Source organism: Nothobranchius furzeri, chromosome 4 (assembly GCF_043380555.1).
Source record: "Nothobranchius furzeri strain GRZ-AD chromosome 4, NfurGRZ-RIMD1, whole genome shotgun sequence".
NCBI lineage: Eukaryota > Metazoa > Chordata > Actinopteri > Cyprinodontiformes > Nothobranchiidae > Nothobranchius > Nothobranchius furzeri.
The window spans coordinates 83317497-83344969 of NC_091744.1; the positions used below are offsets into that span (position 1 = coordinate 83317497).

At 43.5% G+C, this 27473-nt stretch overlaps 1 protein-coding gene across 1 annotated transcript; it reads left to right on the forward strand.

Moving 5' to 3' along the window:
• The first annotated feature begins 1260 nt into the window (after positions 1 to 1260).
• slc38a8a (solute carrier family 38 member 8a) lies at positions 1261 to 25187 on the forward strand. The gene is made up of 10 exons (XM_015965210.3): positions 1261 to 1583; positions 4037 to 4235; positions 13232 to 13388; positions 14071 to 14178; positions 14391 to 14442; positions 19244 to 19358; positions 19465 to 19612; positions 22589 to 22791; positions 23201 to 23252; positions 24952 to 25187. The coding sequence occupies exons 1-10, from the start codon at positions 1359 to 1361 to the stop codon at positions 25052 to 25054; spliced, it is 1362 nt and encodes a 453-aa protein (XP_015820696.3). The 5' UTR covers positions 1261 to 1358; the 3' UTR covers positions 25055 to 25187.
• Positions 25188 to 27473: the final 2286 nt, after the last annotated feature.

Sequence of the window (27473 nt, forward strand, 5' to 3'; positions counted from 1 at the left end):
AGCTGGTCTGGAAATAGATTGGCATTCTTTCAGATGAGGCGGCATGGGGAGGATGTCTGGAACTATTAAGTTGTCATCTTTGACCCAAGTCCTGGAGAAAAGGTGAGGTAGATGGATCAGGCAAGAGTCCCCAGCTACAGAGAAGAACTAAAACCACAAACTAAACATTTTGTTACGTGAACTTTTATTTAGTCAAATCTACTAAAAATGTCAGAAGAAATCCCAGCTTGACTTTAATAAAACCCATCTTGGCACGACGAGGCGGTGAAGGAGGTGATGCTCTCGGAGCGGTCTTGTTGAGTCTGGCTGCAGAGTTTTGGACCGACTGTGGATGAGTGGGAGAGTCTGGCAGGAATGAGTAAACAGAAATAGGAATAAACATGGATATGGCTGTCGTCCCACACAGACACATTCTGTTTCTATCCTTGACCTGAAAACACATCTAAACATTTTGAAATGTTCAAACCTCTGGATAGAAGATGTTTTGAACAGTCCATGCATTTCTAATGTTTGTTGATGTTTTGACCCTTATGAGAAAGTGCAGTGTGATGGGTGACAGTGGGCAGGAAAAGCCTCTTTTAACAGGAAGGATGCTCCAGCAGAACCAGAACCCGAATGTGGCTGACCACTGCAGCGTCGGGGTGAGTGCTCAGCCAGTGCGTTTTAGAAAACCCAGTTATTGCCTCAGTTCGACTGAAGTTGGACTTTTAAATTCATGCAGGCCCGGTGGGGCAGCAGTCGCTCAACAGGTTGAGCGGGTTGTCCAGTAATCGGAAGGTTGCAGGTTTGATCCCGGCTCTGGACAGAGAATTCTGCTGTTGTGTCCTTGGGCAAGACACTTAACACAACTTGCCTGCCGGTGGTGGTCGAATGGACTGGTGGTGCCAGCGCTCGGCAGCCTTGCCTCCGTCAGTGCGCCCCAGGGCAGCTGTGGCTACATTGTAGCTCATCACCATCAGCGTGTGAATGATGCACTGTAGTGTAAAGTGCTTTGGAGTCCTCTGATTCTGAAAGGCGTGATACAAGTGTGGGTCATTATCATGTCAGTGCTTTCAGCAGAATTTAGCAACAAGAGTAAACAGAATCCTTAAAGTTAAAACGGAACGGAATTATAAAAATATCCCAACAACTTTAGTTTTAATTCATATATAATAATAAATACTGATAGAAAACGTCAGTTTTACCTTTAACTGTTCAAGTATTGTGCATTAAAGAACATATTCCCCATTTCAAACGCAGATGAAGTGAGAAGCTGAAGTTTCCGAGCTGCACCTGAATGCAGCAGACACACCCGCCCACCCCTGTCCGCCTCCAGCCGGCTCACCTTGCTCGGTGAGCGGCTGTGGCTGCTGAGGCACATGCTGGACTCACCCACCGGCGGGAGCATGGAGGAGTTGGCCCGAGAGAGCATCAGTCTGCTGGCTTCAGCCTCAGCCAAGTCCCCGCTGGACCCCGGGCCCCGGCTGGGCTCCGCGGGGTCCGTCTTCATCATGCTGAAGTCCGCTCTGGGCGCCGGGCTCCTCAACTTCCCCTGGGCCTTCGAGAGGGCCGGGGGTGTCCGCAGCGCGGTCACCGTGGAGCTGGTGAGACTAAACACATTACTTTAGTATTTTAATAAGTTTTATGTTTTATTTATTCGGTTAATTTAAAGGTTTTTGTTTATTCTAGGGGAGGTCTCTCATCATGGGAGCAGATTAGTGATTAGTTTCACCTGAGAGGTCAGCAGGACTCGGCCTGAGTTTTCTTTTCACCGAAACATTTTATATTCCGACATCTCAGAAATGTCGAAGCTAATTTAGCATCTGTATTTTAGTTCATTCATTCACCTCTCCCAGTTTTGGTCGGATAGGAACGTACCAGGGAAAACAAAATATCCCGTCCAGTAAAAGTTGAATTTGCAAGAAGAAAAATATTTCCAGAAATAAACAAATGAAATGATAATGAACAGTGGCGGCTGGTGAAAAATATTTTTGGTGGGGCTGTGCTATTTTTTTTAAAACAAACTTGTGCTTTCTGAGCTTTGTGCACAACTTCACTATTTCCTGAATTAAGCACAGCTCTTTTATTTCCTGTCTTACATTATTGGACAAAGGGATTAATCCACGTGTGTCTGACTATTGGCACACTGCCTTGCGGACCAAGGTTGAAAAATACTGCATTAAATTGCACATAAAATAACATGACCATATATGGTCCACATCCACATTACTGTTTGTGAAACTAACATACTGGAGAATTTCATCACAATAATATGAAATAAACAAGTATGTACCTGATCTTTTGCATGCTGTTGGTGAAGCTCTGGATGACTCCTGTGATGGAGACAGAGTCAATGTTCCTCTTCTGCAGCTGGTTGAACAGCATGTCCACATGTGGCATGATCTTGTGACACAATGCCAGCAGAAAGCCGAAATCTTCTTCCTCCAGCATTCTCACAAAGCCTCCTGCCTCTCTCTCGGTGACTGGATCAAAGTCATCCGAGTCTCTGATCATCTGGAAAAATCTGAGGAGGTCATCCTTGTGCTCATACACTGTGTTGACATGTCTCTCTTGGACAAAATGTGCCGGTTCTGATCCACTTCTTCATTGTGTTTCTTCACTGCAAGCCTGTGCCCCTCGTCTCTAGCTGCATGGCAATGTTAGCTCTGCCTAGCATAGCTAGCTTCACCGTGTTGTTGTCCATGTGTGCCCGGGATAACTCATGTTTCTTCACCTTCTCAGAAAAATGCTTCATGTCCGTAACTCCTGACTTAATCCATGCCTTATCTGTCCCAGTCGTTTTGAATAACAAACACGGAAAGCAAAATAACGCATTAGCGTGATTGCATCCAGCTAGCCAAGCCTTCCTGGTGTACCAATTTCGGGAGAAGCCTCGTGTGTACAGTTTACCTCTCTCCTTCTCCTGCTGGCTTATCTTTACGTCGGGCTGATCTGGTCCAAGCTCTTTGACATTAAGTTTTTCCACCATAGTTCTCCTCTCGAACGGATACTGGAGAAGAGACCGAACTGAATTCAGCGGCTGCTGAGATCCGGTATCTCACTGGCGGCGCCCATGTTACATCTGCGTCACGACCAAAAACGACTCTGCAGAGTTCTGCCGAGTTCTACCGAACCAACGAAAGCCTTTGGCGGTAGCTCTATCGCCCATCATGCTTCTGAAACAACGTCGACGCTGATTGGATACATTCCCATTCCTACCGTTTGATTTTCTTGTCAGCAATTGGTCGGCGGGTTCCGTCCTGTTTGGGCGATTCAAAAACAGCCTACAGCCTTTCTGTCGCCTCCACCGCTCGGCAGAGAGCTTCTCATTAATATAGATATATAAATATATGATTTGTTTTTGTTACAAAACACACAATTAACTTAGAATATGTGATTATTGTTAATTTTATTTATTTATTTTTTTAAATAAAAATTAAAAACACTGGGGAAAACTGGAAGGGGGGGGGGGGGCGCCCTATCGCCCTCTACTGGCCAGCCGCCACTGATAATGAAGCATCAGCTGAACTTCTTTTAATCCTTCACAATAAGAGTCTCAAACAACAGAACATCTCAAGCTTACAGATGCTTAGCATTCCTTTTTTCTGATGAACCGATAACTAGGGATGCACCAATACGATACTGGTATCGGTATCGGTGCAGATACCGATACGATACTGGTATTGGTATCAGTAAAAGTGAACTGATACCAATGCAGTTGCTTGAAAAAGGCTTCACTGTAATTTGTCATTTCTGTTCACCTAATATTTTAGTTTTGTGATGATTTCTATTCATACATTTAACTTTATATCTACCTCACAGTCTTCATGTTGAAAGCAGAGAAGAAAATAAAATCTGTATTCCAAATCATTGCATTTTTTTGTGTGGTAGAAGTATCGGTAATCGGTATCGGCGAATATTCAGATCCAAGTATCGGTATCGTATCGGTATGGAAAAAAGTGGTATCGTCGCATCCCTACTGATAACACGATTAAATGCTGCTAACTCGATGTATTGAATTAATGTTTTTAATACCTTGACTTACTGTTTTGCTCAGATCTCCCTGGTGTTCCTGATCAGCAGCCTCATCGTTCTGGCCTACTCCTCTTCCATCAGCGGTCAGTCCACCTACCAGGCGGTGGTGAAGAAAGTGTGTGGTCCGGCCATCGGGCAGCTCTGTGAGATCTGCTTCATCTTCAACCTCTTCATGATCTCCGTGGCCTTTCTGGTCATTGTGAACGACCAGCTGGAGAAGTGTGAGTGTACCCGATTCCCTCGACTAGATGGGTGACTTAAATTAGGCCCTCTCGATTCGCGGTCCAGTGGAAAACTGGCTTGCATATTTTGGTGGAACGCAAAAATTTTTAAGCCCAGCCTTAATTAATAAAATATCTAGTTTGATTAAAAAATGTTTTTTGCAGCAACATAACTTTACTATAAATAAAAACCACTGTTGCAGCTAAACCTTCCACATGCATTTTGTATCTCACTATTTATTACTAATTCTAAACGATGCCATCCATTTAATTCAGTTTATAAAGTGCCAAATCACGACGAGTCATCTCAAGGCACTTCACAAAGTAAGCATTCCAATACAGTTCTGTTCATTAAAGGTGCAGTATGTAAGAATATAATGAGAATTTTATAGTGAGAAAAACCCAAGAGAGTCTAATTTTTCAGTCACTTTGGAAGGAAGGTTATGCTGAAATCTGTTTCATGGCTGCAGGGATTAACAGTTTTCTTCTTTCAAAACAAACGAAGGAGGGACGTAACTACTGTTGACCATCCGTGAGAGCCGGGTTGCTGTGTCTCCTGTGAGCTAATGCTGCAGCACCGACAGTTGTAATTTAACGATGGCTGGCAAAAAGCTCCAGAGCTGTTTAAAGTGGTTGCAGCAACCAGATTTACCACAGGATGTCATTTTTACGTCATTTCCTACATCAGTGTTTCCCAGCCCCGGTCCTCAGGGACCACTGTCCTACATGTTTTCCACGTCTCTGCTTCAGCACACCTGATTTACATTGGCTCTCAGGAGGACATCAAGTGTTGCAGGTACCGATTAAATCACTCATTCATTTAGGTCAGGTGTGTGACAGCAGAGACACACTGGTGTTTGAAAGGGCAACATGGAAAGCATGCAGGACAGTGGTCGCTGAGGACCAGGGTTGGGAAACACTGCCCTACATAATGCACCTTTAAGCCAATCAGTAAAAAGTTTCTTATATAAGGAACCCAGCAGGTTGCATCGAGTCACTGGCTAGTGTCACTCTTTACAGCAACCCTCATACTAAGCAAGCATGCAGTGACAGTGGAGAGGAAATATTCCTTTTAACAGGAAGAAACCTCCAGAAGATCCTGGCTCATAAGCAGCCATCCACCACGACTCACTGGGGATGGAGAAAACACACACACACGCACACACACGTATTTCTATGGCTACATTGTGATTTCTTAGTAAATATTGTTTAGTAAGAGATACACTTTATCATCTTTATCTTGGTGAATCTATAGTTAAACGGGTAAACTAGTAGTAGCACATTCAATGTCAAAGAGAGGAAAGCGTTATTATCAGGAGAGAGAGAATGTATTAGTGGTTAGCAACAGTGTTCAAGCCGCTGGCCCCCTCCATGAGGCCACCACAGCTCAGCAGAACATCATTGTAGCTTCTTCTGGGGAGAAAAACACTTAGAGAAAAAATAAAGTTAACAGCTGAAATAACAGGAAATAGTACAGTTAAAGAGCAGACTGTAGAAGGAAGTAGTAGAGTGTGAAAAGTGGTCAGTGTATCCTCCAGCAGTCTAAGCCTATAGCAGCATAACTACAGAGATAACTCTGGATAACCTAGCCTTTTAGATGGAGGCATGTTGGAGGCAGGGCAAGGGAGAGCCATCTTTACAGACTGTACACTCCACCTCCCTCTACTCCCCCACTTGTCCAGATCTAGGCTAACATCAGATTTTAACCATAGGCCCTATCAAATAAAAATGTTTTAAGCCTAGTCTTAAAAGTAGACAAGGTGCCTGCTTCACGAACTAAAGCTGGGAGTTGGTTCCACAAGAGAGGAGCCTGATAACTAAAAGATCTGCCTCCCATCCTAATTTTAGATGTTCTGGGAACCACCAGTAAACCTGAGAGCGAAGTGCTCGGTTAGGAACGTATGCAATAATCAGGTCACTGATGTATGATGGAGCTTGATTATTAAGAGCTTTATATGTGAGAACTAGGGATGTCCCGATCCGATCACATGATCAGAAATCGGCCCCGATCACGTGGTTTCAGACTGGTTGCTTTAATTCCCGATCCGTACTCGGATACTGGGTTCAAATTACAGGAGAGCAACTTGGTTCTCCTTAAAGGTTGTCGGGCTCCCCTGATGCCCTTAACTTACACACCCAGAAGGAGCACAAAGAGATCCATTTTCTACCTTTATTATATTATTTATATGGACTCAGCGTAGCGGGGATTCTTTTAGAGCAGAGCAGCAGGCAGACCGCTGATCATTCATGAACTCCAGCTGCGTTCTGCACACGGCCACAGTAACATTTTCTAAGTTTCTAAGTGGCGTCGCCAAAAATATACAATTAACACACAGTCGTTCGTGTCCGTTCATTTTCTCTCTGGTAAGTTCTGTCTGTATTTGAGTATGACGTGTGGACGCGCTCGCGCTGCAGCGCTCGTCACCGGCGCAGCCGAGCGGCGCGGCGCACGCTCTGCGTTTTTTGCGGTCAATAGATCAATTTGATCTGCTGGTTAAAAAGTTACTTGTGAGGTGAAAAAGAAGGAAGCAGGCAGGAGTTTTTCTGGAGGACTGGGAGATGCAGGAAGATCAGAGACAGACAGGACAGGAAGGTCAGAGACAGACAGGACAGGAAGGTCAGAGACAGACGGGACAGGAAGGTCAGAGACAGACAGGACAGGAAGATCAGAGACAGACAGGACAGGAAGGTCAGAGACAGACGGGACAGGAAGATCAGAGACAGACAGGACAGGAAGATCAGAGACAGACAGGACAGGAAGATCAGAGACAGACAGGACAGGAAGATCAGAGACAGACGGGACAGGAAGATCAGAGACAGACGGGACAGGAAGGTCGGAGACAGACGGGACAGGAAGATCGGAGACAGACGGGACAGGAAGATCGGAGACAGACGGGACAGGAAGATCGGAGACAGACGGGACAGGAAGGTCGGAGACAGACGGGACAGGAAGATCGGAGACAGACGGGACAGGAAGATCGGAGACAGACGGGACAGGAAGATCAGAGACAGACAGGACAGGAAGGTCAGAGACAGACAGGACAGGAAGGTCAGAGACAGACAGGACAGGAAGATCAGAGACAGACGGGACAGGAAGGTCAGAGACAGACAGGACAGGAAGATCGGAGACAGACGGGACAGGAAGATCGGAGACAGACGGGACAGGAAGATCGGAGACAGACGGGACAGGAAGATCGGAGACAGACGGGACAGGAAGATCGGAGACAGACGGGACAGGAAGATCGGAGACAGACGGGACAGGAAGACCGGAGACAGACGGGACAGGAAGATCGGAGACAGACGGGACAGGAAGATCGGAGACAGACGGGACAGGAAGATCGGAGACAGACGGGACAGGAAGGTCGGAGACAGACGGGACAGGAAGGTCAGAGACAGACAGGACAGGAAGGTCAGAGACAGACAGGACAGGAAGGTCAGAGACAGACAGGACAGGAAGGTCAGAGACAGACAGGACAGGAAGGTCAGAGAAAGACAGGACAGGAAGGTCAGAGACAGACAGGACAGGAAGGTCAGAGACAGACAGGACAGGAAGGTCAGAGACAGACAGGACAGGAAGGTCAGAGACAGACAGGACAGGAAGGTCAGAGACAGACAGGACAGGAAGGTCAGAGACAGACAGGACAGGAAGGTCAGAGACAGACAGGACAGGAAGGTCAGAGACAGACAGGACAGGACGATCAGAGACAGACAGGACAGGAAGATCAGAGACAGACAGGACAGGAAGACCAGAGACAGACAGGACAGGAAGACCAGAGACAGACAGTACAGGAAGATCAGAGACAGACGGGACAGGAAGATCAGAGACAGACGGGACAGGAAGATCAGAGACAGACGGGACAGGAAGATCAGAGACAGACAGGACAGGAAGATCAGAGACAGACAGGACAGGAAGGTCAGAGACAGACAGGACAGGAAGGTCAGAGACAGACAGGACAGGACGATCAGAGACAGACAGGACAGGAAGATCAGAGACAGACGGGACAGGAAGATCAGAGACAGACGGGACAGGAAGATCAGAGACAGACGGGACAGGAAGATCAGAGACAGACGGGACAGGAAGATCAGAGACAGACGGGACAGGAAGATCAGAGACAGACAGGACAGGAAGATCAGAGACAGACAGGACAGGAAGATCAGAGACAGACAGGACAGGAAGATCAGAGACAGACAGGACAGGAAGGTCAGAGACAGACAGGACAGGAAGATCAGAGACAGACAGGACAGGAAGATCAGAGACAGACAGGACAGGAAGATCAGAGACAGACAGGACAGGAAGACCAGAGACAGACAGGACAGGAAGATCAGAGACAGACAGGACAGGAAGATCAGAGACAGACAGGACAGGAAGATCAGAGACAGACAGTACAGGAAGATCAGAGACAGACAGTACAGGAAGGTCAGAGACAGACAGGACAGGAAGGTCAGAGACAGACGGGACAGGAAGGTCAGAGACAGACGGGACAGGAAGGTCAGAGACAGACGGGACAGGAAGATCAGAGACAGACGGGACAGGAAGATCAGAGACAGACAGGACAGGAAGATCAGAGACAGACAGGACAGGAAGATCAGAGACAGACGGGACAGGAAGATCAGAGACAGACGGGACAGGAAGATCAGAGACAGACGGGACAGGAAGATCAGAGACAGACGGGACAGGAAGGTCGGAGACAGACGGGACAGGAAGGTCGGAGACAGACGGGACAGGAAGGTCGGAGACAGACGGGACAGGAAGATCGGAGACAGACGGGACAGGAAGATCGGAGACAGACGGGACAGGAAGATCGGAGACAGACAGGACAGGAAGGTCAGAGACAGACAGGACAGGACGATCAGAGACAGACAGGACAGGAAGACCAGAGACAGACAGGACAGGAAGACCAGAGACAGACAGTACAGGAAGACCAGAGACAGACAGTACAGGAAGACCAGAGACAGACGGGACAGGAAGATCAGAGACAGACGGGACAGGAAGATCAGAGACAGACGGGACAGGAAGATCAGAGACAGACGGGACAGGAAGATCAGAGACAGACGGGACAGGAAGATCAGAGACAGACAGGACAGGAAGATCAGAGACAGACAGGACAGGAAGATCAGAGACAGACAGGACAGGAAGGTCAGAGACAGACAGGACAGGAAGGTCAGAGACAGACAGGACAGGAAGGTCAGAGACAGACAGGACAGGAAGGTCAGAGACAGACAGGACAGGAAGATCAGAGACAGACAGGACAGGAAGACCAGAGACAGACAGGACAGGAAGACCAGAGACAGACAGGACAGGAAGATCAGAGACAGACAGGACAGGAAGATCAGAGACAGACAGTACAGGAAGACCAGAGACAGACAGTACAGGAAGACCAGAGACAGACAGTACAGGAAGACCAGAGACAGACAGGACAGGAAGACCAGAGACAGACAGGACAGGAAGACCAGAGACAGACAGGACAGGAAGGTCAGAGACAGACAGGACAGGAAGATCAGAGACAGACAGTACAGGAAGACCAGAGACAGACAGGACAGGAAGGTCAGAGACAGACAGGAAAATAAAAACCAAGAAAACAAAACAAAGTTCTTAATAAAGTGTAGGTAGATTGATCCCACTACATGGTTGTACCCGTATAAAGCAAACATTTATCAGCATGTAGTATTTATATCGTTGATACAATTCAGATCATCTTCAAAACTCCGGCCCATGCCCCAGGGGCGTATCCAAGCATTTTGGGGGCCGAGGCAAAGTAGACCCCTGCCAGGTATTTTAAGCTGAAGTGCTATCCAGCTCAGTGGCCTAGTAGAGTGTCCGCCCTGAGACTGGGAGATCAGGGTTCGATTCCTGGTCGGGTCATACCAAAGACTTTGAAAAAAGAGACCCAATGCCTCCCTGCTTGACACTCAGCATTAAGGGGTTGGATTGGGGGGGTAAACCACCAAATAGTTCCCGAGTGTGGCTGTGTCTGCTGGGTTATAAAGCAGGCTGGTGTAATGAACCGCCAGCCCCCCCCCCCCCCCCCCTAAAAATGTGTCAACGTACCGCATGTGACTGCGCCATCTAGTGGACAACTATTGCTTCTGCCAATACCTGTAGATGTCGTCCATTTATCGTTATCGAGGTTAAATCCTCATATTGTGATATTGGTTTTAGGCCACATCGCCCAGCCCTAGGAACTATTAATTGGTAAGGGATTGATTAATTCAATTCAATAATTTATTTCACTCAAAGTTTAAATATACAAACTTCAAATCAGAATATAAGCATTCGAGTGAAATAGGGGGAGGAAGAAGAAAAAGTCTTATATGACCTACCCCCTTTAACTAAGACAAGATAAATAACAAAAAGTACAAAATAGCCTTATACACAAAAAATAAACCGCTCTCTTACTTCCACAAATAATATCACTACTAAAACATTAATCCTCCATCCTCAACTCACCAAATCATACGATTTTAGCATTTTATCTTTATACATTTTTTTGAATTGATCAGTAGATGTACATTTTTTTAATTCATCATCCAGGTTATTCCATAATTTCACACCATATATTGAAATACACATTTGCTTTAATGTAGTACGAACAAATATCCTTTTAAACTCTGGTTTCTTTCTACTCTTATCATTTTTTGGGATTAAAACAAAGAACCTTTGTAGATTAGTTGGCAGCAAATTATTTCTAGCCTTAAACATAATTAGTAAAATTTTCAAGTTAACTAAGTCTTTGAATTTCATAATTTTAGATAGAACAAAATATTTGTTAGTATGTTCTCTTGGATTTGCTTCATATAGAATTCACAAAACTTTCTTCTGTAACAGAAACAAAGGATTAGTGTTTGTTTTATACGTATTGCCCCAAACCTCAATACAATAAGTTAAGTATGGAAAGATAAATGAATAATATAATGTCTGAAGCGTTGAAATTTCTAGAAAACCTTTGACTTTGTTTAAAATTCCAATACTTTTGGATATTTTTTGTTTTATATATTTTATATGGGATTTCCAAGTAAGTTTATGGTCCAAGAGAACCCCTAAGTAACCCCTAAGTAAACTTCATTTACTCTATCAATTAAAAAAACCATCAATAGTAGGGATGCACCGATCAGGTTTTTTGCTGCCGATCACCGATACCGATATCAAAGAATGCTGATCACCGATACCGATCACCTATACCGATCACGTGGATTGGCCAGAAATTTTCTACAACATTATAATGAGTGGTACAAACTACATAATCTGGGAATAAAGGAAATGTAACCTAATCTAAAATGGTCTGTATTAGGGTTGTCACGGTGTGAAAATTTAACCTCACTGTTATTGTGACCAAAATTACCACGTTTTTCGGTATTATCGCGGTATTTTTTTTAAACGTGCTACATTTTCACACAATTAAATAAACCCTGTATGTCAGGAAATATTGTCCTCAGTTTGTGTCTAAATTTTGCCTAAAATGTGTTATTTTGTAATTATGTTGTTTATTTGTTTACATTTTTCCCCTTTAGTCTTTAAAATACCAATATTTGCCCATAACTTCTTATTTTATGTCTGTTTGATGTCATCATTTTAAAAATCTTAGATCAGATGATACTCATTACTCAAGTAGCCTTCTAATCAGATACTTTTTTACCCTTACTTGAGTAATAAACCCTATATCAGGAAAATATTGTCCTCGGGTTGTGTCCTTCCAGTGAGCTTTGCAGATGTCATCAGGCAGTAATCGTTGTTAAATTCATAATTATTCTCGGAGAGAGACCAACTCTTATCTGCCCCTGGGAGCCCCGTAATGCATAGCGTCATTTCAACATGGGGGTGTCCGCGACACGGTTTATATGCAGGTAGCGGCGCTGCGGCTGCTTTATATAGCGACTCGTTGCATTCTCCCTCAACCCAAAGCCTCGGATCACGCATTTTAGCTAAAACGCTAACGTTAGCTTGCCTTGCGTTGACTGTAGAGTTGTGGGTGATGGTCACGCAGATGTGTCATGACATTCGAAGCGTTGCTGCCTTTCACAGACACTTTTTCTGCTCGTGCTGCAAACAGGATAGCCGTCCGTCTTCTATAAACTCCCTCGGCATTCTTCAAATATCTAAAATATGCCCGTACTTCCGACTTTGTCTTCTTTGAGGGATAATAAATGTCCTGAGCGCTGCCGTCTCCTCCTTTGACCATTATTTCAGCTTTAGCTTCAAGAAAGTTTTGTTGTAAACAAAGTGAGCATGTGCCGCCGGCAACTTCAGCCGATGATACGGTGGCTGGTAAGGGTCACCGCGCCTACACCGCAGCCACGGTAAACCCACCGAGATAATATAGTTTTTTAAAAAACAAGACGGTTATTATTATTGTCAACTTTCTTTTTTTTACCGGGGTTTAGCGCTACACTGGTTACCGTGACAACCCTACCTGATCGGTTTGCTTTGATCTATTTTGAAAATTCCGATCAAAACCGATAGGGGCGCTATCGGCCGATTACGATCAAATGCCGATCCATCGGTGCACCCCTAATCAATAGACAACGTAACTAAATCATTAGTTTTTCTGTTACCAAAAACCATGAATTTTGTTTTATTCCAATTGAGAAATAATTTATTGTCATTAAACCACTTCTTAAGTTTAGACATTTCACAAACCATATTTTGAATAATAATTTCTAAATCATTTCCAGAACAAAATATATTCGTGTCATCAGCAAATAGATCTGAATGGCAAATGGTCACTGGCATGCTCGACCACAAACGTCATGAGGAATCCTGTCTTTTCCGCCTTCGTCAGTTCTTCTAAACTTCTATTGGATGAATTTTCCGTGAGTCACGTAGATCTTCCTCACCTTTTTATTTTTAGTTTAATCCTGGCTGTTTATCACTTCGAATGAGCCTTTTCGGCAGAAGACCAGGTCCATTTGGATCCGCCCCCACGCTGATTTGCCTCCCCCCTTGTGGGGGTTGCTGGGGGTGTTTCCACTACACTAAATGTGTGTTTTTCTTCCACCAGTGCGCGACTCGATGTATGAGCTGGCAACAGGTCTACCGACGTCAGACACGCAGCATCATTTCTACACGGACCAGCGTTTCCTCCTGCTGCTGCTCTGCTTCTTCGTCATCCTGCCGTTGTCGGTCTCCAAGGAGATCAGCATTCAGAAATACTCCAGGTTCTGTGTTTTAGTTGTTTTAATTCTTTCTGCGTCACGGTTAAAGATTTAGGTGGCTTTGAATGTGTCACTTGAATCCCAACAACGTCTCCTGCCCTTCAGTAGGATTCATAATGGAGAACAAATTCAGTTTATTCTTCCTCTGTTTCTCGTTTCTAGTTAATAATTTATTTTTCAATAATTTTTTCCGTCATCTGTCTTTTTCCCCACTTTATTTTCATTTCATTTTTTTTTTTACTATCATTACCCTCCTTTTACTTCATCCCCCTTTACTTGGTTTACATCAGTGGCTTGGTTTTGGTTAAGTCCTTTTAATTTTCTTATTTACTCCAGTTTCCAGCTAATAAGAAAACGTATGTTGGATGTAAAAAAACACACACATTCTAGAACAGGATAATTTCACACTGAGCTTTGAGATAGGTGATTTTATTTTGAAAGGGTGGCAGCAGCATGCCTCTGTAAAGTAAAAACCCGACCTAAGAAACCCGGGAAGTGTTGAAATGGGTGGTTTCGGGCTTTCCTGGAGCAGCTTCAGCAGCGCTGATGGTGTTTCAGCTGACTTGTGCATCATCCCGAGCCGGTGCTGCTGACATTATTGTTCATGTATTCATGTAGATAAATGACCTGCTGACTCACCCCCACTGAGGGCCTGAAGGACGTGTTTTGTTCTTTGTCCCCTCAGCGTTCTGGGGACTCTGGCTGCGACCTACCTGACCGTAGCCGTCATCATCAAGTACCACAGCCGGCCGGCTGCTGCGGTTCACAACACCCCCCCGCTCCACTCCAGCAGGTACGTGTCCGTCCGTGTGTGTCGGTGCAGCTTTACTTAAAACTGTTAACTGGTAGTTTAAGTTCTGGTTCACCTGTTGAGTTTAGGAGCCTTTTGATATCTGAAAGATTCAGAGACTAAAGTTAAAAATCATCATTTTTTAGGATCATTGACCTACCTTTTTCACAAGTGTGTGTATGTGTGTGTGTGTGTGTGTGTGTGTGTGTGTGTAGCTCATGGGCCTCGATGTTCAGCGTCGTTCCGACCATCTGCTTTGGTTTCCAGGTGAGTGCATGCCTTAAATTAAAACGTGTTTGGACTGGTGTGTGTGGGTGTGGGTGTGTGTGTGTGTGTGTGTGTGTGTGTGTGTGTGTGTGTGTGAGTGTGTGAGTGTGTGTGTGTGTGTGTGTGTGTGTGTGTGTGTGTGTGTGTGTGTGTGTGTGTGTGTGTGTGTGTGTGTGTGTGTGTGTGTGTGTGTGTGTGTGTGTGTGTGTACTTGTCTTTAAATGTTTAGGTGGCCAAATTTAGACGTTATAGTGTGCGGACATTTCCACATTGTGGGAACATTTTGCTGGTCCACACAATGCTGCTAACCACCCTAAACTTGGTTTGGTGCTGCCTGGCTGGAAAAAGTTTCTGTTGTTGCAGCTACCACCTCTAAACAGTAGATGTCGCCAGAGTGTCCGTGTTCCATAGTCAACCCTTAACTCCAACTCATCAATCCCTTAAGCTGAATTTACAGTTTCTGTCTGACGGACCCTGATTTTAATGTCATTTTTCTTACCGTACCCTAATGAACTTCAAACAAAAGTACATTTCTGTCTCTTTTTGGACTAATGAAATGAAATGAAATCGTAAAGTAGGGCTGGGCGATGGGGCCTAAAATCAAAATTGCGATATATTGAGGATTTCACCTCTGACGATAAATGGACGATAACGACAGGTATGCGCAGAAACAAAAGTTGTCCACTAGATGGGGCTGTCACACAAATTGCGTTGAGTCAGTTTTGACTCAAGGTGGTACAGCTTCTTAAAAGGAACATGAACGCTACCAACCTACACACCTTTTCATTTTTGTATTATTAAATTTATTGACATGAGAAAAATGATCACGGTAGGAGTCAGAAATTTCGATGACGATAAATTTTCGATTTATTGCCCAGCCCTAGTCTAAAAAGACCCAAACTAAATATTTAAATGGAGTCATTGCAGGTATTGTTTTGCACCAGCAGGGGGCAGAGTGGTACCACCTAGTGTTGGGTGTCAAAATCAGAATTTTAACCAATTTTAACTATAGTTAATTTAGTTTAATATTGATTTTTATGTATCGTTTCAAAATAATAATATAGAAATAAAATGTACCGGGAAAAATTCAGTAAAATGCTTTTTTGTGCTTAGTTCTATTTCTTATTTAATTTTTCGCCCATAAATCATCAGAAAAAATATCTAGAATATCTAGAAATCTGAATTAAATATTCAGTGGACGAAAAACATTATGTACAGTGTTAAGCATGAATGAGTACACCCTCTTTTCAAAGTATGAATTTAATCAGCAGCTCAATGAACAAAGAACAGTTTCCAGAATGTTCACAAGGCTGGGTTTTATTGGACACTTGTTTAACTCCATAACAGGAAATTAAGGCTAATAATATAACTTCAAATCTTCAGTTTTGCTAAAATTGGTTGAAGAAAGAAAAACACCCCAATGTTTTGGATCATTGTTGTGTTGGAAAAGTGCACGGAGTGACGGCAGCAGCATCTTCTCCATCAGTATAGAGCAGCACATTGAGTTCATGCAGCCCCACATGAGGACACTGCCACCACCATGTTTCACTGTAGGCACCATGCATTTCTCTTTGACATCCTCACCTTTATGACGCCGTACAGTTTTGAAATGATTAGTTCCACAAACTGAGCTTTGTCTCATCATTCCAGAGTCGAGGAAATCATTTTAGGAAAATCACTTTTTTGTTTGGGCAAATTAACAAATCTGGTTTGCAATCAGTGGCCCGCATTTGTGGGAGTATTTTGTAGTTTGGTGTTTCATAGAAGATGTTGATTCTGAAAGGAAACTAAAGGTTTTCTGACAAATGTAGTGTACTCATTTATGCTGAGTGCTGTACATGAGCCTGAGACACAAACCTGACATGTTCAAGAGCATTCTGGGATTTGTAGTGCGGGCCTAATCTGGGATTCACTCTGAACTTAACATTTCATTCAAATGTTTAGATGGTAGTTTCATAATTAAAAAATTTGACCAAAAATGGGGTTAGAAAGTCTCCACTTGACCAGGCCAGCCGGACGGCCATTTTCAGGAACCTCAAGTATTCCTGCTCAGGAGAAGGTACTCCGAACAGCCCGGTGGAGTATCTGAGCGGAACATTTGGTTAACTCACACTGATTGGTTGTAACTCGGTAGCAAATGACATCAGCAGATGTTGTCCAAAACAACTGGCAGTAGTAATATTAGAGGAGTTGCTAGCAAAGCAGAATGGTACCACAAGAAAAGAAAATCCAACTCCCCACACCTGAAAACATGAAATTCCCCCACAATGACCTAATTAACAGGCCTTTGTTGTCTCATGGAGCGTTGTAAAAAACAACACTTCTTCTGGTCATTGAACACCACATTTTACATCACACAGCAGCTCACGTCCTCTGAATGGATTAAATGATGTCATACAGTCAGGTCCATAAATATTGGGACATCGCCACAATGCTAACATTTTTGGCTCTATACACCACCACAATGGATGTCAAATGAAACGAACAAGATGTGCTTTAACTGCAGACTGTCAGCTTTTATTTGAGGTATTTACATCCAAATCAGGTTTGGTTTACATCTTGTGGTGAACCCTCTATATTCACACTGGTGGAGTCTTCTCTTGGTTGTTGACTTTGACACAGATGGGGCTGCTCGATTATGGCAAAAACAATCATCATGACTATTGTGACTGAAATTGAGATCTCGACTATTTAAGACGATTTATCAATTATTGTTGATTTTATTTGTTTTTATTCTGTCATAAAATTGCTCAGGGCACAATCAGGACAAAAAGAAATAAGAAACAAGATGATCACTAAAATAACTCCTGATTCCCAGTATAAAAAGACCAATATACTTATAGCTCATAGTCTATGACCCAAGGGCTATAGACCTTTGTTTAACTCATGTAAGTCTAACCAGTACAGACCCAAATACCAATATCTTGCAAATACTGACAGCAGGAATTATACAGTGGCATTTATAACAAATAAATGCAAATAAATTGCTGTTCACTAAATGTTGCATAGCATTTATTGAGTCGTGTCAAGGTGCTGTAGGAGAGTACACTAGCGCCGTGTCCTCAGAGAGATTAGTTATTATTTATCAGCGTGAGGAACTTATTTCTACCTTATTTATAAACTATTTATTTACAAGTCCATCAGTTAATGTAATAATTGTCCCAACCACAGCTGCACCCCCCAACCCGGTCTTACAGCAATCGGGCAAGCTGCACGTGTGTCTAGCTCGCCGCACGCGCACATTTAGCTGTGTTTAGCGGCTCAGGAGTCCGCAGGTGCGGTGTGTGTGTCACTCACTCTGGTTACTCCAACAGGGACCCGGCTCTGAGAGCTGTTTCTTTAGCGACTGACACATCACTACATCATTCCCTTTCCTAATGTCCTGAAGAACGGTCCGGAGCGCAGGCGGAGTGTTTAGCTAACCTGCAGGAAATGTCAACGACAGTTATCCAGAAAGTAGCTAAGGGTCACCAGAGATGTTTCTGAGGTGTTCGCTAGGTACTTTTAAGAATTAAAAAGTCAAGAAGGGGGTCTGAAAAGCTGCTAGAAATAGCATCAAAGTCACTAAGTTGGTGACACTGTAGGAGGAGCGCTTCATTTGTAACTCAGGGCAGCGCAAGTGGGAGGAGTAAATAATCGGCTTGTTTTGTTTTCATAATCGTTCAAAACTCAGATTGTAATCGTGATTAAAATTCGATCAATTGAGCAGCCCTTGACACAGATGCACCTACCTCCTGGAGAGTGTTCTTGATCTGGCCAACTGGTGTGAAGGTGTTTTCTTCACCAGGGAAAGGATTCTTCTGTCATCCACCACAGTTGTTTTCCGTGGTCTTCCGGGTCTTTTGGTGTTGCTGAGCTCACCGGTGCGTTCCTTCTCTTTGAGAATGCTCCAAACTGTTGTTTTGGCCACGCCTAATGTTTTTGCTATCTCTGATAGGTTTCTTGTTTTTTCAGCCTAATGATGGCTTGCTTCACTGATAGTGACAGCTCTTTGGGTCTCATGTTGACAGTTGACAGCAACAGATTCCAAATGCAAACAGCCCACTTGAAATGAACTCTGGACCTTTTATCTGCTCATTGTAATTGGGATAATGAGGGAATAACACACACCTGGCCATGGAACAGCTGAGAAGCCAATTGTCCCATTACTTTTGGTCCCTTAACAAGTGGGAGGCACATATGCAAACTGTTGGAATTCCTACACCGTTCACCTGATTTGGATGTAAATACCCTCAAATAAAAGCTGACAGTCTGCAGTTAAAGCACATCTTGTTAGTTTCATTTGATATCCACTGTAGTGGTGTATAGAGCCAAAAATGTTAGCATTGTGGCGATGTCCCAATATTTATGGACCTGACTGTACTTCAATAGAATAAATGCTTTTAATGTTTTTGTTACTGTGGATGCTTTTTGGCGCTGATCAGTGACATCACTCACTGTCAAAGCAGTCGTGGTATGCTGACATCTGTGCAAAGTTCTGAAAGGGCTAGATTTGAATGGAGACACAACAGCTGCGAGGACTGGGACATCCCATCTCCTGGTCAATTTTCCCGTCCCAGAATTTAGCCTGGAGTTCTGGTAGTGGAAACACAGCTTTTGATGGTTGTTTTTCATCCATTAAGACCTGCAGATCATTCTGAGGAAACTTTATTTTTCTCATTGTCCTGTTCAATAAACTTTGATGACAGTTCAAATGAGACACATTTACATGTTTAAGCTGCTCCATGTTTGAGAAGATTGTAGGACCTTTTGTCACCTTCATCCAGTCAGATGATGAGAACTTCTAAATGTTGTGTTTCAGTGCCACGAGGCGTCCATCGCCATCTACAGCAGCATGGAGAACCAGCGTCTCTCTCATTGGGTCTTTGTTTCTGTGGTGGCGATGATCATCTGTTTCATCATCTACTCCCTCACAGGTCAGACCGCCTTCTGCTTCACGCGTCTAAACTTCAGCTCACACACCTTCTTCACTCATAAAACCAGTCAGCGAGGGAAATGTCTCTCCTCTGGATTTTGTTGTAGGAGTTTACGGGTACCTGACATTCGGGAAGCACGTGGAGGCCGACATTTTAATGTCGTACGGCAGCCATGACATCCTGATGTTTGTCGCCAGGCTGCTTTTTGGGGTCTCTATTATCACCATCTATCCCATCATCGTGCTGCTGGGCAGGTCAGCCAATTTTCTTTTAGCATTGCCTCGTTCAGACTCACGGGAGGTGGAAATTATTAATTGTAGGGTTAACTACATACTAGAATCAACACTGTTTGCTATCAGTTGTAGATTCTGAGAATGACCAAGCAAATCAGCCTATGAAGCTTACATCATGTATAAATATCCAGGATACTTATATAATCGATGTAAGTTCATACACCAACCTGTTTGGTCTATTATTAATCCAAAGATTAATGTTTAGTTTAAGGTAATTCAATTTAATAGCAAAAGTTTATTTTTGAATCAGAAGTTAGGAATCTTTGCTTTTTCAATAACCAGAAATAATTATACCTTTCTGTGTTTCATTTCAAAGAATGAGGCAAGTTTAAAAATGAAGAATTTACTACTAACAATTTTTAAACTTTACGATTTGAATGACAATTAGAAATGACAATTCATGGATGACAATTTAATGACAATTTTTAACAGCTTTGATATTAAACTTGTTTTAAAAGGCAGACCTGTGGCTGGATGAAAGCTAAATTGGAAATACGAGTTTGGATGCGTGAATGAATTTCTCAGAAGGTTTCTTTCAGAGAGAGGAACGCGTTCTGGGTAGGAAATGATGGATTTGCAGCTAACTGTTGTTTACTTAGAGAAAACGGCATCAAACACATTCCTGTGTGCTACCTCACCCAACAGGAGACCCTCTTTATGGATCCGGAGATCAAGGAGGATGTTGTCCACCTCAGGGTACTCGGTCCGGTAGAGAAGACGCGAGTGAACCGATCCTCTGGTCCAGAGATGTCGCCGGGTACACAGTGTCGAGCGTTTGGCTTAACTCTGAAGGAGTTTCGTCTTACTTAACTCAAAAATCAATAACTCTGAGGAGTTTTGTGTCAGCTGGTTACAGTTCACGTTTGTTCGTAGCTATTCCTATCGGCGTGACAGAACAGCTTGGCAGAGGATCAGGGCGGCCGTTCCCGTCTCCTCAGGATGGTGTTGGTTCACGAACTGAGTGAAAGCTGCTGGAAGTTAGTTTTACAAAGTCCTCAGAACACACCCTCTCAGAGCAAGAAAACTTTGGTCATGAGTTAAGACACGTGATGGAAGTTATCCTTACTCTGGATCAGCTCTGCGTTAGATGGATAAGTGGGAGCTGACCTTCTGATTTGCTGAACACACATTACTGATCATCAACCATAATCATAATTATACCCAAAGCATAATAATTAATTTCAGTTTTTAAAATACATTTATACTGAACCAAGTGATTATTTATGATGATTATAATAAAGTCAGAGTTTATTAATATTATTATTTAGATTATTATCGTGAACTTGAAGTGTTTTTCTTCTGGGACGGAACAGCAGCAGATAATGATGATTCTTTAGCAGACATCAGGGCTCCTTGGTTAATCTGTGGACTTAAAAGTTACAGTCAGCTTGACCCAGCTGGGAAAATGTGACCTTTGTCACAATTAGAGGACCTTCATGATGCTACATAATCAACAGCTGAAGGATTGTAATAGTAGTTGTAAATATCCTAGTTCAAACACTGTTTCTTGTTGCCAAAAGGCAAATTACATGTTTCTCATGCTTTTGAAAGCAGAGTATTTCATTAACTGGAGGGAATTTGATCACAGTCCAAGAAAATGGCTATTAGATGCACTTCTTATGAATTCAGCCCAGGCAAAGATGGCTGCCACAGCTAATCAGTGTTGGCAAACAAAAAATGGCTGAAACTTGGTCAATATCACAAATATTGAGTTAAAACTGTTGCTAGCTGAGAGCTGAAGATTTAAGCATCTTTTTTCAAAACCGAGCAGGTGCAGTGTTTCCCTTACATAGGCGTAGCCGTGGCGGCCCGCCACGGCTGAAATCCCACTGCCACGCCTACAAGATACCAAGTTTATTTTGTTTTATATATTTTTTGCGCTGTTTCCCGAAGAAGCAGCGGGAACTACTATGTTGTCGCTTGTGATCACAGCCGGTAGGCAGCAAGGAGGAGCAGGCAGGGCAAGGTGAAGTTACAGCATAAGTTACTGAGTTTAAAATTAGAAAGGTAGCAGTGGATATAATGCTTTTTGGTTTACATGTTTCAATAGCATTAAGATAAACGAGTGTTGACGATCTTGCCAGGGTTTCCTCCAGTACTTATTAGGCCAGGTTTTCCTCCCCCCACCAGGCTAAGCATCACTTATTCATGTAAAATGTATTTATTTTTTCGTGTCTGACTTTAACCGCATCTAATACTGTATTACGGCGTGAGCGCAACAGCGACAACTTAAGATCAATGTGTGAGCAGCCTGAGAGGTCGGGTGTTTCATCTGAACCCTTAAAACCTCCAGCAGGCTACGCTGCACTAGTGACGTGTTAGCGCACGGCGCTAACAACTTAGCGACGTGACATGTCTCGGAGAAAGCGTAAAAACACGTTGGACGCTTCTTCTGAAGCGGGAAAATAACACTTCTTCTTAAGCAGAGCACGACTTCGCCTCGGCTCGTTCACCCTCTGCTGAGCCGGACTGAGCTCGATAACATTGACCCAGCACAGCCACTGGGTCGTTGGAGCTGCCCCGTGACTGCCTGATGGAAAACCAGCGGGTTTCATCAGACTCGTAAAGTTTCTTGTTGTTGCTGGGGACTCCCTGTATTTAACGCTCCCTCCTGCAGTCCCACCGCCACAGCTGGAAAAATTCCAAGGGGAAACACTGAGGTGTAATGCACTTCCTGTACATTAGAGAAGGTGTGACCTTGTTTTTCATCCATTAAGATCTGCAGATCATTCTGAGAAGCCCTTTTGTCTCTCACCTGGTGTCCATTTTTAGTCTGAGCAGTGCAGTGAGATGTTAATCGGGTGCTAATCCTTGTTACTCATGCTTGAAGTGACTAGAGACAGTAGGGTGTCAAATGACAACACAAAAGGATTCAAACAAGATTTTCACAACAAGCCCCCTTTAAATTTATGAAATCTGTTTGTTTCCGCCCATCAGATCAGTGATCCTGGACCCGCTGCTGAAGAGGAGGCAAAAGCACGGCAGTGTGCGGGAGGCGAAGTTTGAAAGCCGTAGCCGCTACGTGCTAACGGCGGTGTGGATAATGGTGACGCTCCTCATCGCTGTGTTTGTACCAGACATCAGTAAAGTCATCAGCGTCATCGGAGGAATCAGCGCCTGTTTCATCTTCATCTTCCCAGGTCCAGAGCTCAAAGCTGCTCATTTATAGGGAAAAATCATAATCAGAATTGTTTGGTTATTAATCAAATAATATGATTAAAACACACCTCGTCAAAATAAGAGCATTGCAGAGTGCCAGATTTATTTATGATCTGTTTACTTCTGCAGGTTTCTATTCAGCTCTAGTTGTATGGTTTAAATAAACCTGTGTATAAATGCATACAGTGATCCCTAATAGTTGCTTTTTAGCTTCTTTCTTGGCTTGCTAGAGCACCTTTTAGTCCCTGCATCTTAGAGATTAATGCACTGAACTAGGAAAAATCCTAAATTTGTCATTTATTCTTGGTGTGGATGAGTTGTGAAGTGAACAACCTGAATTCAGTGAAGTGTTTCAGTTCTTTTACAGCCTGGGTGTTTGTTTTTGTACAGGACTGTGTCTGATGTTCGCGATGCAGTCGGAGCCGGTTTCCTGCAAAACCAGGTGAGCACATTAACTCTTTCACCACAGCTAAATGAGACACGTTTTTAAAGTTTCATCCAATAAAGTTTCAGGATCACTTTATTCAGATGAACTTCACTTGCGTTATATATATTAAATTACTCTCCTTCCATACTGCTAATATGTCATTTAAAGGTGCATTATGTAGAAACGAAGTAAAAAAAGACATCCTGTGGTAAAATTTGATTCCTGCGACCATCTTTAAACAACTCTGGCACCTTTTGCTCAGCACTGCGGTATTAGCTTGCAGGAGACAAGGCACCCCCACGCTCACTGATGGTAACCAGTGGTTACGTTCCGCTGGATATGGAAGATGTTTCAGTTTAACCTTCCAATATGACTGAAGCATTAGACTCTTGGGATTTTCTCACTATATTCCTACACACTGCAGCTTTAATGCATTTTTTGACAAGTTTGAGAAATTAGTTTGCAACTCAACTTATTTTACTGAACTCAAAGCTGCACTAGAAGCTACTTCTAGAAATGACTCAGATTTAAATAATGCTAATACAGATTAAAGATCTTGAATAAAACTTATCGGAAAATCAAAGCTAGAATATCTAATTTTGCCATTTTTGGTGATTTAAATAGTGTTAAAGATAAGAGTTTATTCAGGATTAGAATAAAACTTTCTAGAATTAAAGGTGAAACACAAAAGCTCAGGAGGGTTGTAGGTTCAACCCTGGCTTCTGCGCCCTTGGGCAAGACACTTAGCCCACCTTACCTGCTGCTGGTGGTCGGAGTGATGGCGCCAGTGTTCAGCAGCCCCACCTCTGTGTGGATGTGACTAACTGTGTTGTAAAGAGCCTTGGGGGGTTGTAGAACCCTAAGAAGGTGCAATGCAAATACAGGCCAAACGTTCTTTTATGTCAGTAGTTCAACCTAAAAGGTGAAACTAATACGAACTCATTCCAGGCTAATCCAGATGTTTCAGCCATTTATTTGTTATAACTGATTAGGGCTGCACAATATATTGTAAATATATCGTAATCAGCATGCACAATATGCATATCGCAAAGAACAGATAAATATCACGATGAACGGCCAGCTCAAATGTTTGCTACACATGATGCATTCTGTCAAACGGAAGCATGATGTTTTTTTTAACAAATCAAATAGAGCTCTTCTCCCATTTGGCCAATCAGGTGGGTTCTAATAGGTTAGATGCCCACCCCCTATAGGCGGACAGCACTTGATTTGTGTGGCTAGCAAACACCTGAGTTAGCTTTGTTTAGCTTTTTCTGCTGATTCTGCTTTTCCCGGGATCCACGGATTCCCTTTTCTTTTTCCCTTTCCTCACATCTTTTGCATTTCTCATTTTTATGATTTTTTAATTTCTTTTTTTGATTATTTTTGTTCCTGAGTTAAGTTTTTATTTATTGCAAGTAATATCGTCACCGCAATATTAATCATTGTTATCGAATATCGCAGGATTTCCTAATATCGTGCAGCCCTATAACTGATGATTATGACTTACAGCTGATGAGAACCTCACATTAAACATCTCAGACAGTTAGAATATTGTGAAAAGGTTCACTCTTCTAGACACTAATCAGCTGATGAATCCAGAACAGCTGCAGAGGGTTCCTGAGCCTTTAGATGGTCTCTCAGTCTGAGCTGGATTACTGCCATAAGTGGCCTTTTGCAGTTAGAATTTACAAAAGCTGAATCTCCCCTCCAGAGTCGCCCTTACAGTCTGGGGGGTCGTGACCCTGATCTGCGGCGCCTTCGTCTTCGGGCACAGCACCACCCTCTCCGTCCTGCAGCTCCTCGGAAAGATCTGACTTCCCTGCAGGATGCAGGTTTCTACCCTGCTGTCTGAACTTGTTCTTCTCTCCGTCTGTGGTGAGTCGAGGCTTTTGAACCATGAGGATGTTTTTGAAGACTTTAAGCGGGAGGCTTTTATTTTTGCAGCGGAGCTTCCTACTGCTCGCCGTTGAGGTTTATAGCTGCCGTTTGTGACTACAGGGGATTCCAGAAAGCAGGTTGTCCTGTTTTACAACAACCGGTCTCATGTTAGACAGTTAAAGTCCCATTGGTCTCCATAGTCGGCCCACTCCCGTGGGGAGAGCCGGGCTGTGGCTGCCATTTGGTGGTTTAACCCCCCAATCCGACCCTTTAACTCATTCGCTGTCAGTTTCTCACCGTTTTTACTGTTTTTTTTAAGAGTCACAGTACGTTGCGCGCTAGGATGATGTCGACGCCAAAACGACCAAAACAAAGTGGAGACTCACCTCTTACATCAGGAAGAATCCGCGCGTTTTGAGAGCTATCCGTTCTTTCATAATCCGTTGTTGAATTGTGATCGGCAGAAGCTTTTTCGGTTCGCGCCTCACTTTTTTTACAGCAGCGGCCCAAAACGATCTCCTAACACATGGATGTTCTGCTTCCTGATCACGTGACGCGTGACGTACGCGGATGAAGATCAACTTTAGAGCTGAGATGTTTGTTCTCACGGTGTGGGGGCTCGTCCGACGCCCATACAGTAGAAACATTGGCAGTGAATGAGTTAAAGCTGAGTGGCATCGGGTCTTGTCTTTGGAATGACCTGACCGGGATTTGAACCCCGATCTCCCGCTCTACCACCGAGTACATTTAAATAAGGAACAAAGAATCAGAATTGTTCCAAATGTTTTCTGTGATTTTCTTAAAAAGCTTTAACTTCCAGATCCTTTTTGTTCATTTTCCTCTGAGCCTGTTTGAGATTAAAAATCAGCTGTTCTGCAGCCCCCCCCCCCTCCCAGTGCTAGTAGTCCTTTCTTTTGAACAAATTTAACCTTAAAGGTGAAAGAAAAAAGAATGCAAGCAATTTTGTTTTGATGGTGTGTGCGTGCACATTTCAAAATAAAACATTTTCATACAACATTTTCTAGAGTCTGAGATTAACAGATTATTAATTTGTTGATTTAGCAGACACACTGTTAGAACAACTGTTCACCAGAACCTCTCGAGTTTTTCTTCTCCCTCAGGTGAGCTGCCCAGGTGTACACCCGCCCCTCGCCCAGTAGACACTAGCTCCGCCCACCAGGCAAAAGCAGGTAAAGGAAAAAAAGTAGCATTTGTGACGCCATTTTGGTTACTGGTTTAGTAACCAGTCATACAAGTGAGCCAAGGTCCTACACGAGTATCCCAAAAGCCTCAGGCACCAGGGTGGCCAGCAGGGGGCTGCCTGCTACACGGGGCTTTAGGGACTCCAGCGCAGCACAACCTGCAGGTTTAAATGAGTCCAACAGCACAGGTTCAGTTTGATAGTTTTATTGATTTGCATCACTTTACATCATCTAGAATTATTCTTTAAGGACCACCATGACTCGCATCCCTGCAGTAAGTCTCTACACTTGAAGAGAAAGCAGTTTTACTGAAACATACATTAAGAATTAATATTTCAAACATTGCCATAAAAGTTTAAGATCATTCTTATATGCCTTTTTTCTTCTAGTCAAATATATTTTAGTCTCTGTCTCCTTCATAGGAACACTAGAAAAGAAAAGATAAGAAAAGCACAAAATCTATCGAGTAGCATGGCCTAAAACTACGTTACTGGACATTCAGGTTGACATGCACTCAGGAGGATAGAAAAGAACACCGCCATAGAGAGGAAGAGTTATGGCCTTGATGTCTGGCTAATTCCTGATTGGCTTTTTGTATCACGTGTGACCACTCGTGTCCGAGCTTCCCGACAGCGACGGACACCAGCAGGAGGTGGGACTTCCTCCCGCTGCTGCAGGAAACACTCAGTCAGGAGGCTTCAACGGCATAACTCTTTCAATGTATGACAAAGCACAGGTTGCACTGAGGAGGAGGAGGGTAGAAAAAGAACACAGCCTGAGGGACGCTCAGGAGTGTTTCAACAGGAAACAGTATTGGCATATTTAACATTTCAGTCACCATCTACCTGAAATATGAAACCCAACCTCGCTGGGCGCAGACGAAGGGAGCACCCTCCGTTAGAGCGTGCGGGCCGCGCCGAACGCCGTATGGCTAAGTTCTGGTTCGACAGCAGAGCGCCCTGTGGAGCTTTTAGATTGATGTGTACGGCGAACAGTGTTGGGCAAGTTACTTTATAACTGTAATGCATTGTTTATTACTTGTTTAAAAGTAATTCATTACATTACAATATTACTGATTTTAAAATGTAAGGCATCACACTACTTTAGCATTACTTTAAGTTACTTTCACCAAAACAACTTCAGTATGAATCTG